Genomic DNA, 18,623 nt, shown 5'->3' with positions numbered 1-18,623 from the left:
AGCAAGAAATGAGATTAAAGCTGCTCTAGAGTCTATATTTGTCTGGATGACACCAAACAAAAATGTAGACTGGATTAATTACATTTTCTATAACCAACAGCTTTATATCAGTTATGTTAACAAAGCCCTCATGGATCTGGGGGAGCAATTGCAGGCAATAAGCAGAATGTTGTGGCAAAACAGACAGGCACTAGACTAGTTGGCTGAAAGAGTGTGGAGTGCATCACATATTTGGAGAACAGTGTTGCACATTTAAACCTAGTAATACTGCACCTAATGGGGCATTCTATTCAGCTATCATTGTGTGAAGAATGGATGTATAACTTTTAATGCTAATGACACCTGCCAACGGTTTGATGAGTATTATTTGTACTGTTCTGTTATGTATTCTTTTATTGACTAAAGTCTGGAGTCTCAATCAGTCGTATCTATAGCTGAGCGAAGAATTTATAATGTATAATGTATAATAACATTTTGATTGTGATATTTTTGGTTTATACACAACTGCACACCGCAGGCAAGTGCCAATAGTTTCCTCTGTCAAATATGGGGTGACACAAGCTGTGTTGTATTCTGTCCTACTGATAGCCTACTGATTTGGATTTCAACAGAAACAAAGACTAACAACTGACTCTACACAGTTTTGAGAGTGACAACTAAATTAATTTGTAATTGCCTTTGGTGGAGCTGAAATCGCAAATAGTTTTCTTGCAGTAAATCACATTTTAGTTGATTATATTTTCCAGGATCAAGAAACTACTGCTTTACATGATAAGATGGTTCCAGGAAATATTCAGTTTTACTGGTCGTTTAGGATCATGAGTATACCACACTTCACTACCATATATTTAGATGGAAGACTACAGATATGACATATCTGGGTTAGCTTTAAGAGACCACAGACTGTAGATATGCGACAACTGTATATGTTTGCAATCCTGCAATTCACTGTACATCTAGACTCAAACCCCCATGAATCCACTTGTTTGACTTGTTTATACTACACAGTTGTACTTACATGCAAGAGAAATTTGTGAATGCACCCTTGAGTATGTGTATGTCTACTAATTGCTTTCCTGAAAAGGTTATTTTAGTGGAACTGGAGCAGAGAAGTACTTACATAAACCACAAAGATGTTGTCAGAAATCACAGTTTATGGGTCAGGCACAGGTACTACTAACAGAGAAAGCAGGCATATTTACACATGCAGCACATTATGAAAGTAGCCATTGTTTAAAAGAGGAGCTAACAAAGGTGTATCACTCGTGTAGAAAATGTTTTATATCAACAAGGAGATAAAGGTAGTCCTGGGAATGCTGAACCTGCTTTATGCTGTGTAGGAATTCCATGGCATTGATTTTGTTTTAACAGCTTGGCAACTTAAAACCTTTTCAATTTGCATTTTCTGCACTTTTCCTTTTTCTTTTTATTTAAAAATGCTGCTGTGCTTCACCATTCCCAAAGACAATAAGAAAAATTGGCACGTGTTTTTTTTAAAAAAGATAAAACATGTACACTAATCTCATTATGAAAATCACTGCATGACCACAAAAACAGATGTACTTTGCAACTTATCCCCATTAGACTTTGACCAAAGGTCAGTAGTTTTCAAGATTTAGTTGTTCTTTATTATCAGTCTAAAGCACTGAGGTAAATACTAATGGTTTCCAGCTGACATTTCCATGTTATGAAGGAAAAATCAAACATTTCCTGAATCATGTAAAAAAAAGAAAGAAAGAAAAGAAATGAAAAATAATCAAGCAGTGAGCGTCCTTTTTACAACAGTACAAAACTGGTCTCCTTTCAACTGCCTGGCGTCATTGGTTTCATTGCCACACAAGTGTGGATTGAAATAATAGAGCATTCTGTGCTTCTTTGCCTGGGCTTGACAGCACATTTGGCATTATTTGGTTAGTCTACAATGGTTGTTACAACTGAATTGAAGTCAGGGCAGCTAACAAATCCCAGTCAGTGCCCTGCTGAGGAGTCCCAAACACAGTGTATGTACTGGCTCCTCTTGACACCGGCAAAGGCCAGTGATCCCAAACTTTTCACATTAGAGGCATTGTTATTATCGTCATCATCGTCATAAACTTCATCGTTGTCATCATCATCCCGAGAGGTGTAGGTTGAAGAGAGGAAGAAGGAAGTGAATATGTTTGGTGGAAACATGTTGAATTTGTCTCAGTGTGTGGACAGTCTCAGAGGCAAAAGATGGGCTTGTGGGTAACATGTCCCTGTGGGTGATGGATAGAACAGGAGGTCGGGGGTGTCGTGATTCACATCTCCGTGTCAGCCACTGGGGTCTGGGTGGCAGAGTGTCCGTTAGTGGTGGGGGCAGGATTGGTCCCATTTTCTGGTGGAGACTCGCCATTGACAGTCGGTTTGTCAAGGGGCTCCTGTGGCAACGGAGCCACAGACACCAGAGTGTTGGCCTGGTTCTCCTCATCCACCTGGAAAGATTCAGCCTAAGAGAAGCAGATAGACACCACTGATATCAGACCTGATGCAGATTAAAGATACTTATTAAACACCAACATTTTACCGTTCAAATATGGCATGCAAGCAAGTGGGTGTTGTTCAAAAATAAACAAATGCATTCTTTGCTAATAATGTTTATGGGTTTCAGCTGTGCGTGCACTCCGAAGGGTGTTAATTGTTTTACTGTTGAGAGGTTAAGATCTTGCAAGCATGCTTGTTTTACTTTGCAGCTGGCTGAATATATGAACCCTTTGTGACTTACTTAAGTTTTGTGTGTTGTTCTGTCAGCAAGAACTTTGAGGATAATATTCAATGCATGTGACAGAAACTATATATAATAAGACACCAAGCAAATGCAGTTCAGTAATCTCTTCCACCCAAACCATCACATGGGTGTGTCCCCATATGTAAACACTTTAAAAAATGATGTCATGGGCTTGAGAGAAAAAAATCTGAAACCATCTGTAGCCCCCTGGCAAGCGGTTGCAGTTAAGCAGTCAATGCTGCTTTGAGTTAAGGGACATGTGAGTCAAGCATGACCGCCAGATAACGATACGCTTGACCTTAAATCCATATGAACTTCTTTCAAATAAACAGTCATAGTGTACAATTTCCTCAGTGAACTGAATCTTGTGGATCCAAATTATCTTAGGTCAATAAAGGTGGTTGCTTCATTGCCGTCCCATGATGCCTTTCTTTACTCACGTTCAGGGGGCAATACATGGTAGAAAGAAAATATTGGTGGAAGACCTCATTCCAATCCTGATTACAAGCCTTATAAGTGCATTTAAATGTAGCTTGAACAAGATGGTAGAACTATGACGTACCTACAAAAAAAACTACTTGTTTCCTCTAGTTACTAGAGGAAACAAGTAGTTTTATAAACTGGAGTTTATACTAGAGTCTAGTATAAACTCCAGTTTTTAGTCTTATTTGGCAGAAACAGTGTAACACACCTCTGATCTACTCACCAGTCTGACTCCTTTGGAGTTCTTGCGGTGGGTCTTGAGATAATAACCCGCTACCAGAAGTGCAGCCAGCAGCAGGCCAGTCAGCAGCAAGGAAACCAGTACCAGCTTAGACTTCTTTCCCCAACGAGGAACAGCCTCCTCCACATCAGTCTGATCAACATAAGAATAAATAAACATGGGACAAGAGTTTGCTTTGTGTTGCTATACCAAGAGTGCCTCTGGCAGACCAAAGAAATCATCACCCTACAGACTGAATCTGACACACATCAAAACAAGATATGACGCACATGTCTAGGTGTACTTCCTATGTAATTTTCTTATTATCTGGCTACTGTTGTCTATCATAACTGAAAGAAAAAAAAACAACCCCACCCAAAACCTTTGTTTACTGAGATGTGTGTTGAGAATTGGCAGTATTTCCTCTAGCTTCATTTGCAGGGTCAAAACAAAAAGATCCCAGTTAGCACACAGTTGACAGTCTAATGACAAGTGATTGTTTGGCTGAAGCACTGGAAAATTGTTAATAAGGTCACTCAGTGTATGTTTGGGGTAAAGAGGGAAACGAAGTGCATGTTGAATGCAAAGAGACAGAAGTCTTACAGACACACCCGTAACCCAAGATTGTTCCCTAGGTAGCAGAAAAAATGCTTTGCAGCTGACAAGTGGATTGTGGGCTTTTTGTTTGTCACACAAACTGTCAGCCTGGCAGCTTGAAACCTTTGGAAAAGTCTCCAAACTCAGTGTTTTTCTTTTCCCTAGAGCATTTTCCCTGTCTAGTTTTATTATGAGTCAACCAGCAAATTTTCACTGGCTGAGTCTCTTGGATATAACAATATCGTCGTGCATGATGTGATTGGCTGGACATGTTACATTGAGTAACCTGGTCTGTGCCTTGGTCATATATATAGAAAGGTATAATCTGTAATGTATGTGGAGAAGAATCAGTCATACTGTGAGTCACATTTCCCAACTGATTATTTTCTAACAATTCTGTACTTCTAATATGTGAGGACAAACTAAACATAAATGTGGAGAGTATTTGTACAATACAATAAAAGTGAAACTGTACCTTATCTTTGACGTTGTCATTGTTGAACTTGTTAGCCATGCCGGAAATATCAGCTGCAAGTAACAAAAGCTTTATGTTTGTACTCTTCCTCTCACAGTACAATTTAATTCACAGAGCAATGGAATTTGATGTTCTCCTATAGTAATGAAAAAGATAATATACCATAGCCATTTTTTTGGAATGTGGACCAGTGGACCCAACATCGAAACAGGTTTAGAATGAACTAAATATTGCTGCTTACAGCCTATCCCAGCGTCCTTATGTCACTGTATCATGATATATCATTGCTTATGAAGTCTAACAATGCTTTTTTATTTTTTTATTGTATTAATTACCACAAGAACATTACTGACCTTCGACATACTTTCCAGATACAATAATTTCATCAGAGTTGTCCTCCTGGAAGATCTCTAGTTTACAGTCTTCACCACACAGCTCCTGCAGAACACTTTCGAGCTTCATTTTGGTGTCTTCCTGCAAGACCCAAATAAAAGGCAATCAGTACAGAAATGTTTTTTATTTAATATGAATTTTTTAGCTAATGCACAATGTGATTAAGTATGTGTGATTTTTAGCTCCCTGCAAAACCACCTACTTTCAACATCATCTTGAAACTTCTACACCACATATAATCCTATTGCACTCTTTTTCTTTATCTTACTTTGTCTTTAATCCAATGCCTAACTGTAGGAGCCCTTTATCCCAGCTTAGAAGTGAACAGATGACTTCTTATAATACTACGTAAGGCAGGACACGGTGACATCTATCAAAAAATCTTTTTCTAAAGATCTTCATGTGATTTTTTTGTTTATGTTGTTTTCTGCTGTGGCATCAAGATAATCTACGCCATGGCACTGCTGGATGGAAATATCTCGCCATCATTCTTTCACATAGTATCTCAGATCGAGAATACCAAATTACATTACTGAACTCATCCACTCCTTAAATGAGACAGGAGTCAGAACCTTCGGACCTTCTTGAGTGCCTCACTCCTCCTCATTTAGCAATATTACCTTATATCGTTTACCCGTTTATAGGATTGTAGGTTGCACCAAATGAGATTAAACTATGATTTATTTTGAAATCAAATTGCAGAAAGGATCAAACTAACTCATGTTATTCAGTTGAGTCCTCATAAAAAGCCAGATAAAGTTCACACTGACATTTATGTTAGTTAAATGTTGAAATAAATAAATAAAAAAAATTGCTCATTATTGAATTGGACAGAGCCAAAATAAACATCTTCTCCAGAAAAAATGATGAAAAGAAAAGAGAAACATTAATTCTGGGTTTGTTAGAATTGATGTCTTTGTCTGGTTGCACAGGGGCCCCTCTGTTATATTGTTGTATTTTGCTGCTTCCAGCTGTTTATGCAGTGTTTAAATGTTGAATAATGTATTCACTGCTCAGGCTACATGAGAGACAGCGATAGCTCATCACATGTAGTGCGTGCAGACCCACACATTTTGATTCCTGTAGACCTCAAAGCTGTTATCCTGAGACGCTGAAGAATTTGCATTTCTAAACACAAACACACACACACACAGGGTTTAGGTCTGCATACAGTACACACTGTACAGCAGCAGTGAGCCCACCCAATGTGCTCCCCTCCCTGTGCCCTCACTGCTCAGTCCATGCCCTGACTCGCATGCAACCACAGACTCATGGACTGTCCTCTCCACCTAAGAATTATATGTTAAAAACGATGGACTTTTTTTTTTTTTTTGTGGCCGCACAGATGTAATGCTCACTCACTTTCTCTTGAAAAATTAAGAATCCTCTGCTGAGCTTATCTTTAGCGTGCTGATAGTCTACCAGGAGTAGCATCAAACCAACCTGGAGATATTTTTTTTTATTTGTTCAGTTTGTTGACTTGCATGTGCATGAATATTTCACAGGATCATAAGGCCTCTGATATATTCTGTGTTACCCTCTCTGTTCTGCCACAAACAGACAAAAGGAGTTGTTTTCTGAACTTACACAGTTGGAGGTTGCCTTGAGTTTTAGACTGACAGCATTTTTGTCCTGGACCGCCTCTTTGCTGACACAGACAACATCATCCTTTGGCACCGGCTGCAGAGAGAAACCAAACCTTTTTAATTATCCCATGTCATCTGCATGTCATATACTGCAGCTTAGTAACAAAATTGTTCGACCATCTCTTTTTTTGGTTGCAAGATTAATATCAACTATTAATACACACCAACTTTGTGCCCAATTTTGTTACATGGCCAAACAAATGTATACATTTGCAAAAAATACTACTGTTCTTCTACCTTTGCTTTTGCACCATTTGCAAAATAGTGTCACGTCTTAGTGTCATTTGAACCATTAGCAAATTTGAGGCTAATAACGTGTTTCACCATACAAGAATCAGACTAGTAATAGATCATTTTGATTAAGTATAAATGCTATATTATTACTTGTATTATTTTGACTTTAAAGAAGATGGTAGTCATTTTTTGCGGTACTTATCAGTTGGTATCAGATAACAATGTGATATAGTCAGTGTGACCCTACAGATACAGCCAGATTACATATTACAAAAACACCATTTATTTCCATTAGTTTATGACAGACAGACAGTGATCTGGAGGCACCTCTCTGTCTTACCCGTGGTATGTTGACTGGACCATCGCCTCTGGGGGGCATAGGAGCTGGGGTTTCTGATTCCAGTGGTTCTCTTCTTGGTATATCAGTATGGACCTCAACTGTGAACTCGGCTTCCTTAGCTGCCTCCTGTGGAGCCACATTGTCGTTTTGGTCTCCTGCCTCTTCTGTGGCTGCTGCAGCTGTAGTCTGTTCAGTAGGCTCTAGAGATCCAATAGTGGGGAAAACCACCTTTTGTGGATCCTCTGCAAAAGCAATTTAACTCTGCTTATTAATTTGTTAGATTATGAAGTGGCACACGGGGGGTTCAGATGTTGGCAACATACTTTATTTATGTATTTAGAAGCTTATTTTTATAGCTGTTGCAAACACATGATAGGTCTGAGGTTACGCTGTTGATTCTGAAAAGTGATATTGTCATTTCAGCCACTATAATCTGATGACCATCAACAATTCATGCAACAGTTACACTTCATTCAGGACTTACTATCCTGTTGCTATGTTCAGGACTACATGTTGATGGAATTAAATCTGTCAGGCTAAGGCAGTACAGAAGCACTGTTTAGCAAGGACATATAAAATTTCTTCCTTTAGAGTTAGCAGTTAGCAGTTAATTGAAAGTTACTCTGTCCTGTTTTTGCTTTTTGCCTCTACAGTATAATACAGTCTTTCAGATGTTGATTTATTTAACTTAATAGTGTTTTCAAAACTTGACCCAAAGTGGTGGAAAACATGTCTATTGACTGATTGTCAAACAAGATGATATTTTTACTGATTTCTTTTTTTCCCTAGGATGTGAGCATCATAGGATGTGTGTTGTTGACATGAGTATGTCCTTCTGTGCTGATAAATCAGTTTGTAGAGTAAACCTTCTAAATATCTCTGTAAATGAATGGTAGTGCTGTTGCACACCAGTCAGTGTTTCTTACCCTGAGCTTTAGTGGTCAGTGGAATCTTTGCCTCTGATACCACGGGTGACACTGTCGTTATGGCATCTTCCTGTGCCATGACTCCTGCTGTAAAAACAGAATTAGGCTTGTTATTAGGTCACTTTGTTTGAAAAATACAATTTTCTCTTTAAATTGCTTCATTTATTAAGCAAGAAAAATCCATCACATTCTGACATGACATAAAGCTTACCAGTAAACTTGTGTTACAAAGTTAAGTGATAAGCTGCTATTGTTGACTAAACAAGTTACTCACATCAGAGTATCTTCTTCACAGTCCAAATGACCTTGTATCAGTGAGTTTCAGCCCTGAGGAACTGTCTGTACTTAATAATCCTCTAGTGGAATAGTCCCTCTGCTCAGCCTGAGAAAACAGACCTGGACTGGTCCTCCCAGCCAAAATCTCTGACCTCCTGTTCACTCCCAGTGGGACAAATGCTATGAACTTCTCAGGGAAATCTGTCAGCCCACAGAAAACACGCTTTAAGCTATATAATGGACGTGTGACAAGTAGTTTAAAACTTTTGATATTATCAAGATTTGCTGAGTACCAGGAGGCAACCGTTCACATGAGATAAATTAATATAAACTAACAATCACAGCAAAGAGCTCTGTTAAGCCTCTAAATTCCATGTTGTAATTGCCTGTCGGAATCTCTGTTATTAGTTCTGTGCCAAACCAAAACTGTGCTCACTTTCTATTGTTTTAAAGGAAAGCTTTGTATTTTGCTTTACTTTAATGGTTTACTCTATAATTCTCGCCCGTAGTCACGGTTAGCCCTCTGCAGTGATGGATGATTAGGTAATAGATCTTATTGCAGTAGATAACTGATGCTGTCAGAACCATGGATCACGTCATGAGATCATTTACTTTGAAATGCAATCTTTCTTTCTCTGAGGTATTTCAAAAGATCCTGCGGTCACACTGACTCATTTTAGGTTGGACTCGAATGGGATATCCAAAATAAGTTTCTGAAATATATTAATGCGAGTGGAATGATTTTCCATCAACCCTGTAAAACAGTTGAAGATCCTGATTAAATGAGCTCCTGAAAGGTGCCACGTAACGATGCCATTGAAAACATCACTTTTTCCACATTTCTGAATAATGTAATAGGCCATTATACCATTTTCCATTTTCAGGGAGGCCTATGACTTTGGGGTAAGAGTCCTTGATAAATTGCAACACTAAATCAAAGTCTTGATAGGACGGTCTACTTGGGTTCTTTCAGCTGTAAATTATTTCATCCGCAAAGTTGTAATAATCTGGATGACGTCCAGGTCACGTTTGAATCTCTGTGCTAATTTGTTAAATATGCTACCACACCCTGCAGTCGCTGAGCTTCTCTGATTTGCTCTGGTCAAATTGCACGGGTATTATCCAGGAGTCAAACCATGCATGCGTTCCTTTTACCCAGATTTGCCTCTCTCTGTCTAACAACAACAACATTACTTCACTCTCAAAACATTCCCATAATGCCTTACCTCTGTAGATCTCATTACCTCTCACTCTCTCACAATGTCTGGGCTGCCAGATTGAGTTTGCAATTGATTTCAGGTTTGTAAATGTAAGTGCAACCCCCTATAGAACCAACATTAGCTCAGCTAGCTAAATTTATGTTTATTCAAACATTTAATTTGATACATTGAAATATAGATAAAAATAGCAATATTGTGTTGGGTTTAGAAATACAACTATTGTATAACTTATCTAGTTAAATTTTGTTGATCTGATCTGAGAGTTCCCGTGACCCTGACAGATAAGCGGTATAGAAAATGGATGGATGGATCTGAGAGTAACTGCACAGTCCAGTCTTAAGTTTTAGGCATGAAATTGTTCCTATAGTTTTATGCTTTTACAGTTATATCCTGCAGTTAGTAATAATAAACTTTAGGTTCGGTTTTTGTAGGCCACCTTGATGCTGCATGCTCATTGCATTTTGTCTTCTTTTACACTTTGAGTTGTTTCTCCTCTGATATACTCAATTATCTCCTCATGACTCTCTCACTGTCTCTCATCACTGCTTGAAGGTTTCACACATGTGGCATGTATATTCACACAGTAGTGGCGATGTGACACATGTCCACAACTTCCTTTGGTAAACCATAGTGACAGGCAGGTGCCACAAGTACAGAGCAAACACTGTGTGTGCCATGCTGGCAGGTGGGCCAGTAATCTCCAAGGAGGTCTTCTGGTATGCTTAGTGTTAGCAACTGTCCACTGCAGCTGTCTGTCATACAGTGTCTAAACAGAGGAAATAAACCTAAATGAGAAAATACACCAGAGCCACTGACCTTAAGGCACTTTCCTTACCCAAGTCAAACCTACAATGAAGGGTGAGAAAGCTCTCATGTAGACACACTCAAGTTTCACCATGGAGCCAGAATGTTGCCAAATTTACTGCCTCATCTCGCTAACCTTGGCATCTGTAGTTTACCATTAGGAACATTAGTGTGGGAGTGGACCACCTACAGGTCAAGGACTCCCTAACCTTGTTAACTCTGTCTATTAGACCCTGGTCTGCAGCCTACAGCTGCCGCCCCTCACCTATCTCTGGGTGGTCTGACTGTTTATTTTAACGCAAAGGAGAAGGAGGTATGAAATGGATGCGTTGTCTGCGCATAAATCGGGTTTTCTCATACTAATGTGACACCCAGGAGTACGAGAGCACGGAGGATGAAATGTGTTGTTTCAGCTCTGTGATCACTTTGTCACAGGTGATTGTAGTGGACAGGAGGGTAAAACTCTGTCAGTAGTGTGAAATAAGAAAAGTCTAAAGGTTGGCTCTGTGGCTGTGGTTTTCAGTAACAGTTTTGGTCTCAGATGGGATGTTGGTGAGATATTGTGGTGAGTGAATGAATTTGTATTCACTTTTTAAAAAATGAAGAGAACCACAATGGAGCTGACAGTATTTTGACACAGTTCCCCTGTTTATGCAGCACATGCATGAGCTTGAATGATTAAGGATTTGAAATCCATTCTGTAAAAAGCAACTGTTTTACTGGTCTAGTGCTAATGATGTCACAGCACCTCAAGCACACTTGTAAAACTTGCCAGATACATTTCATAAAGTAAAACATGTGTTTAACTCTAGATAAAATAACACACAGCACTGCCAGTAAACTCTGTCCAGCTCTCTGACCATCCGTCACTCATTACACACAAACAAACTCTCCTGACAATCCAGAGCCTAGATGGAATGAAACCTCTGCAAACAATGGCCTCTTATGACCAACCTTTTCAGAAATAGCAAGAACTGAGAAACCAATTTTTATTGTTTTGTTTTTATTGTAGACATAAAAGTATGGCTAGTATTAATTTCATGGCTTGAATTTTTCAGGGCTTGTTACACAACAGCCATGAATTCTTGCTTGCTTTGACCGAAACAATCACCCAATGCGTACTGTTCATCAGAGATGTTCTCAACCCCTAAGCCTTGCAACTACCCCAATTATGCACGAGGCTACCTTTCCTTCTTTTTGTGTAATGTTAAAAAGTGGCCAGGATATCAGTCATCGGTTGTGTATCTTGCTATCACTGCACAAACACTGCAAACCTAATCAGAACTGACTACATATGTTACACAGCCTGGGCCCTGATTTCATCGTTCTCTTGAAGATTTTCCCACCATATTGCTCTGAGTGACTGCTGCGGTCTGGAAATGCTCTACCCAGACCCCCCATCTCTTGGGACTCTGGCTGGAGGAATGTGGCAGGCTTTGGAAGAAGACAAGGCTGCAGCTCCACGCCCTTCTCCCTCCCAACCCTCTTTGCCTGCTGACCCTCTCCTGGTCACGCACAGCTAATCTCAGGCATCTATTGAAGTGAGATATATGTTTCAGCCCCCACACCTTCCGCACCATAGTGTAATGTAACGTCAAGAGCCATATTATGGCAGTTACTCTCTGTCCCAGAAGTGTTGCTTGCTCTGTGGTGTTTGTAAGGGCTAAACATATGAGTTCCATATGATCGCACATGTCTTCTTTGCATAACTTTGAATTTATACTTCTTGTGCATCTCATAATGACTTCAAACCTGAAAATTTGACAAATACAGTTCCTCACTGTCCGCGTGTGTTCTAGTGTAAAGAAGTTTTTTCACATAAAGTTTAATCGAATCGTTTAAGATTTAAAATGTTGTGCAACTTTGCATGCCTGCTTCTCTTCTAAATGCAGCCACTGCAGCCATTCATTTGCAACTACTTGGACGTCTTTTACTGTGCACCTATTGTGTGTCTTTACATACGAAATATGAACCAGCTGGCTTTGGCCTCCTGTCCCAGCTTGGCTTCCAAAAAAGAAGTCCTGAACTATGCTCAGGACAGACAAACCCCAAAAATATGGCCTTAAACTGTTTGATCTCCACCCTGACTCTGGCTCTGTTGGTGAACACAGCCTGCTCACATTACCAGACCACCATGTGAAATTCGGAACAGTTTAGGTTCTACTAGCACCTTTCTTGCCACATGCAGCATGGAGTCGTTACCATATGACAAAGTCTTTTTATTGGAACTAATCAGAATTGGGTTTATTGCCAAGGATGCTTTTCACATATGAGGAATTTGCCTCATTATATTTGTGCAAAACGGTAAACGGTAAAAATGGGAAAATAAAGTTAAAACCAAGCACTGCAAGTCAAGAAACATAAATAGAAAAAACATTCAAACATTAGAAACCATGGCCATCTAATGGACCACAGTGTCCTGCCTTAGGGGAGTGTCCCAGAGATCATCTCAAATCCTTCCATCCACAAATTGAGTGCAGCTTTGACCTTTGCCAAAACTCACTTCTCTGATGCTTTTCAAGCTGAATGCAGATGTCATGAGCTGTCAGTGAGAGAGACAATTTCTATACACACTCAAGACATATTGCCTCCTCTTTTCTGTCACAGCCACATGTCATGGGAGTATTCCTCACATGTCAGTTTGCAGGCTATGTATGGGTGCTTTGCACAGTGTTAATATTGCTACTCTGGGACTTACATGGTGGTTGATCACTATCAGGTCAAGAGCCAGCAGTACAAATCAATTACAAAACCATTATGTGGCAATTTATTTAAATGCATTTTTTAACTGTAAACATGATCGTATGACCTCTACCTGGTGTAACACATCCAGATTGTCTCAGCATTTCTTAACAATGTATTACTGAACAAAAATTGCCAAAATGCTGAACTGAACTACCATCAAGTGGAATTTTCCTTCTTCTGCTGCCTCTGGCCCTGCCTCAAATTTGTAATGTCACAGTACAGCTTCAGATGTTCTCTGACATCACTCTGGCGTCAGTTGCATAGAAATTTGATCCAAGGGCACTTTTCCACCACCTCTCCCCTCCCCCACTCACCCCAACATGGATTTTCAGAATAAAATACCAAGTGGAGACAAAACAATAATTATAAGATGATATTTGTCAATCATAATTCTGTTCTAATGTAATGTAATGTCATTTTATTTGATGTTCTCAAAATGCACAGTAAGAAAAGGCAGATAAAATATAGTTGGGTTTCAAACATAACTCTAGAAGTTAATCAGCAGTTTATATTTTGAAATAATGTAAATATATTCAAGATAATTAATAAATAAATTTGCTTTTTCTCTCATCTTATTCAGCCTGGTGAATTGGTTACTTCTCTGACTTTTCAAGGTAGTGTTCTGATTAATGCATTCAGAGTGTTTTCTTAATAAGGAGTGTTTTCATAATTTAATATCTTACTGCTAAGAGTGTGCTGAGGAATGCAGCATTGGAGCCTAAGTCCCTTAGGGTTGAACATGCTCTGCAACTCTATCCTCTTTGAAACAACAGACTGCTGACCCCACTATCTTGACCCCCCTCCCCTGTCATTCCTGTCACAGCGATTAATAGCAGAACTAGCCCATTCTTCTCTCTTGGCAGAAAAGCAACTGGATCTCATGGTTGTAATCAGGCCTGTAGATGCTGTACTTTCTTCACCCAATGCTACCCAGCTGCAGGGTTCACCCAACCCAACCCTAAGGCCACTGCAGCTCCTTATCGAACGCATAAAGTCTGTTTCTGGAGAGGGCAATCAGGAAACATGACATCTGCTTTCAATTGGGAACATTATATCACCGAGCACCACCCCCACGTGCTCACAATTGCCCACTACAGTTTCACTGCCTTGTGCATTATCTTGAATGAGCCTGTCTGGTTTGACTGTATGCAGGTGGACTGTAAAGGGATCCTGTTGCAAAGTGAGGCAGATCTGAGTGTCAGTAGTGCTGAGGCTTAACATTGATTCTGTCTAGAAAGAATTTGAGACATACTGCATGTTTCATAAATCTAACAAATAATTAACTTCACACACATCCGGGGGTGGTACTGAAAAACAACCGTAATAGGCTATTAAGATGCTGAACAAGAGTCCTCACAGTACATGTGGTGCACTTAAATCATGCTTTTGCACTTGGCCTCTCATTCACCCATTCACACACACAAGCATAAGAATGGCGATGGAGCTGCAATAGAAGACATTGGCTTGTCCATCAAGACCAACATAGGGTTCAGTGTCCTGCCCAAGGAAGCTTTGAAATGTCAACAGGAAGAGCTGGAAATTAAACTGCCAACCCGGAGACTTGTGGACAACTCACTCTGCCCTCTGAGCCACGGCTGCCCATAGTCGACGTGTAAAGATCTTCTCTGAAGTTGCTTTCGTTTTGACTTTTTACAGTATCTGTCACCATTTGATACTCAGGCTTTGATTTCCCTTTTGCTTCCATGTTTCTCATTTATAGATGAGGGGACACAATGGTTGTTTGATAAAGCAGCTTGTTTGGCTGTACCATGTCAGCACTTACTGTAAGTGATCGCACAGAGTAAAGTACAGAGGCTGGAAAAAGTTCAAACACAAAGTAGTTTAGAGCTGAGTGGAAAAGCAGCCTCTTTCCTATTATGAAAAACACTATCCAGAGTGAGTGGGGATCTGGTGTGTGTGTGGGTGTGTGTGTGCATGCGTATGCCCAGATGTTTACTTGCCACCACTGGCACACTTGACTCTGGGATTTGACTTGACTTACTTTTTTCATGAGATGAATGAGTGCTATGTTGTTGACATTGTTTCTGTGACTCTTCGGTGCATCTTTTACTTCACTGGCTACTACTCAAACAATGATTTACATAATTACATGCCTTGGGGTTGGCAGTGAAGTTGGGCAGGGTTTATTTCATAACTAGAAAGCCTCCTAAAACCACTTCACAGCACAGGCAGAGCTTGAACTGCATTACAGAAATTGTTTTTAAGTACAGTTTTGAGATACTTAAACTGAAATTTTCCAAGAATGAGACATTCCAGTCATTTCACTGACTACAGAGTAAATCCTTGCATCTTTCTTTCCCTCAACAATGCTTCATCTCAACCCTCTCAACTGTCTGCTTTATTCTCAACAGGGGTTTTCCCCTGGTGTTTCTGATCATCTCCTGTTTAACCTCTGCCACCACCACCCACCACCAGGTTGTCTGGGTAACTCTTACGCTCAGTAACAACTGTGTTTCTGCCCTGACCTCACAGTATAGTTGTGAAATATAGTTAAAGTTGAGGTCTTTTTCTTTGCTTTCCCGTCTCTGTAATATCTGAAAATTGCTCCATGGCTGTTCATCTTGACAAGCACTTTTGGCAGCACTGCTGTTGCTTTGTGTTAACAACTTGTGACTTTCACATAACATAAACATTATGGTACACATCAAGGAAGCAATTCCCTGCCCCTGAAAAATGGAATAAAAATGTTTTCTGTCTCTGATTCAGAATCTGTAGGTTGAAATGATGTCAAGGCAGTTTTATTTTCCAAAGCAGATGCTGCTCCCTCTCACTGTTAATGATCTCATTCCCGTAAGCTATAGCCCATGAACAGGACAGAAGGTTCGAATTAACTAGTCCAGTGGGTGATTCATTTACAGCTACAACAGGGAGCACCGTAGATGATAGTATAGCTGTAGTTAATTAATAGTTTGTTGGACATCTTGGACTCGCCTTGTGTTTATTTTGATTTGAGCTCAGCTAATCCATCTAAAAATTTCCACAGATTAATCTACAGACCTAATTTTCTTCCCGCCACTGCAGCCAACTTATGGGGTAAAACTGAAGTTATGAGTAATCACACATCTGGACTGATGTATATCTTTACACTTAAGCAAGCCACTGAGCAGTATTTTTACCTTTAGAAAAACATCATTCATTGTCTGATGTGGTCTTGGTTTTCAGCAGGTCTTCAGTTCTTTTGTTTTTTTACTTGCACTTGAACTTAAGAGGACGCAGTTTAAATTCAGAGGGTGTGCTCTACAAAATGCTTCAAACTTTACAAAAATTCGTGACTGATTTAAGTTGTTTTGTAGGTAAAAACAGACCGTGTTGTGCAAGTTTTGATTTTATCAGAAATAAACAACCTGAACTTAAATCGCCTGTTGACTGTTTAAGAATGATAAGATAATTTGAAGATGTTGAGTGATTGGAAAGAAAAAGAGACTGAAAATCAGACAAGATCAAATAAACAAGCCCTGTGAGCTGATTGTTTTTACACATAGTTTAACATCATTAGTCATCCCAGATGCTCACCAAAGTCTCTACTATATCAGCATAGCGATATTTGAAACGCATTTTAACAGTCAAACTCCACACCCTCCTCTCATGCACGCTTCAGCTGGCCTCACATTACAAAGCTAAATATAAATACACATTTCTCAAAGTCCTGAAGTTGATGGGAATCAGCTCAATGAAATGGCAAACATGGCTTCAGTGGATGGTTCACAAATGGTTTCATGTTGAGTAGTGAAAGGTAATAAGGTTATGAGAACATGCCCAAAGCTTGATTTTGGCAACATATTGTAAATTTATAATTTGAAGACAAAGATCTTGATTTTAAATCATATTTTAAATTTTCACTCTGAGTCCACATAATTCCAAAATCTTTCTCTCTAAAATGATCTCTTTGTTTGCCAGAGTGCACCCAAATGTAATGTTTTTCACTCAGTATATTGTGAGAAAAATAATTATCAAATCCCAAAGACTCTCATGTTACAGATTTGTTTTCAGCCTGGAGATTGTATGTTAGCATTCCAGACAGTGAAAGAGTTGTAGGGTTAAAACCTGGATTCAACTCATACCGTTCAAACAAACACTCCCCCACCCCAACCCCACCCCTCGTGGTCCTCCCTCTATCCCTGTAGATAGCCATACGATCTCTGAGAAGTTGACCCTCTTTGTACTGAGTATTTCTTTTACTACTCACCTTTTAAGAGTGAGACGGTGAGAAGCAAAACAAAAGCCAATTTTTTGCAGGGCCCGTTTGTTCTCTGTGCAGATGATGCTGCCATTCTTGTCCTGAGTGTGCGCGCGTCCAATGGGCGTGAGCGAAAAGACGGAGAAAGAAAAGGGGAAAGCTGGTTGAGCCCAAGCACTTTGGGGTTTCCTCTTACCCGGAGCGGTACAGGGTGGATAAAGCACCACTTGTGTTCTGTCAGTTTTTATATAGTCCCTCCACCCCCTCCCTTACTGAGGCCCAGCCCTACATCCCGTCTTCCACTGGTTACTTTAACCCTTCCTCTGTGCCCCCACCCATCTAGAGGAAGCAAGGCAGATGTAGGGAAGGAACAGAATGGGGTCTTGTTGATGATGTGTATTTTTCCCCCCCAAAAAACGAAGTGCAGCATTCTTAAAATACCATTCAGTGTTTATATTTAAATATGTAATTCTCAGTGCTCATTACTTCATGCTTTGCTCACACTGGGCTTCAGTGTCTGCTCGAGCTGTGAACCCCGTCTGGACAGGAGCAGTAATCCTCTACACAATGAAAGGTGATGGCTGACAATAGGCAGTGACACTTTGGTCCTTAATAGGCTTATGGAAATAGACTGTGGAGTAGAATATCATACTCAAAACAAAAGTCTGATTCACTGTTATGCTAATGGTATTAGTCCATTTCAGTGGCAGAGAAGCCCCCCACCAACCAGTAAGGCCATCAATCAACAGCAGCCGTCACACTAGTGAAGACACCACAGGATCTGTTTAAACCTTTCATGCTTCCAGAGTCCTAAAAGCAGACACCCCCTCCCCACCCACACACACACACACACACACACCCCGCAATTTGAGGATCTTTGTTTTACTTTTGTTAGCTCTTTTGCTAGAAGTTCTCATGCTTGCTGTAAATCACACATCTGGAACCACTGGTGAAGGTATGCTAAATGACTTGTTAAAAAACATGCTCCACCCTCCTAGACAACAAAAAGTAGCAGCAACAGTCAGTCGAGAAAAGTAAACTTGGACTGCAGCTGCATCTAACATGCTTGTGAAATGGTCTTGTAATTTGATACCAGTCCCAGTGCCCATAGTCCCTCTGTCCCTGTTTTGGCCCCATGCACCCCACCCCTACCCCCACCCCCCCATCACCCCATTTCCTCCCCGTTACCCCTCCTTCCTTCTGGCCAGACCCCTATCAAACATTCAGCTCAAACAGCAGGGAGTTGAGGTGGGCAATTGCCCCCTCTCTGTGACTCAAGATGAGCTTTGCCGAAAACCCCAAGAGAAAAATCAGTGGTGT

At 40.1% G+C, this 18,623-nt stretch overlaps 1 protein-coding gene across 1 annotated transcript; it reads right to left on the bottom strand.

Moving 5' to 3' along the window:
* Positions 1-1,134: 1,134 nt before the first annotated feature.
* Positions 1,135-17,511, bottom strand: si:ch211-286o17.1 (hematopoietic progenitor cell antigen CD34). Its single transcript, XM_046382877.1, has 8 exons — positions 17,313-17,511; positions 8,061-8,147; positions 7,135-7,376; positions 6,502-6,594; positions 4,875-4,995; positions 4,522-4,574; positions 3,453-3,602; positions 1,135-2,468 (listed from the first exon to the last, which is right to left on the bottom strand). The coding sequence occupies exons 1-8, from the start codon at positions 17,395-17,397 to the stop codon at positions 2,280-2,282; spliced, it is 1,020 nt and encodes a 339-aa protein (XP_046238833.1). The 5' UTR covers positions 17,398-17,511; the 3' UTR covers positions 1,135-2,279.
* Between the last annotated feature and the right edge of the window lie 1,112 nt (positions 17,512-18,623).

Source organism: Scatophagus argus, chromosome 3 (genome assembly GCF_020382885.2).
Source record: "Scatophagus argus isolate fScaArg1 chromosome 3, fScaArg1.pri, whole genome shotgun sequence".
Taxonomy (NCBI): Eukaryota; Metazoa; Chordata; class Actinopteri; family Scatophagidae; genus Scatophagus; species Scatophagus argus.
The sequence above is the reverse complement of the archived record's forward strand: the minus strand, read 5'-3'. Positions and strand labels throughout refer to the sequence as shown.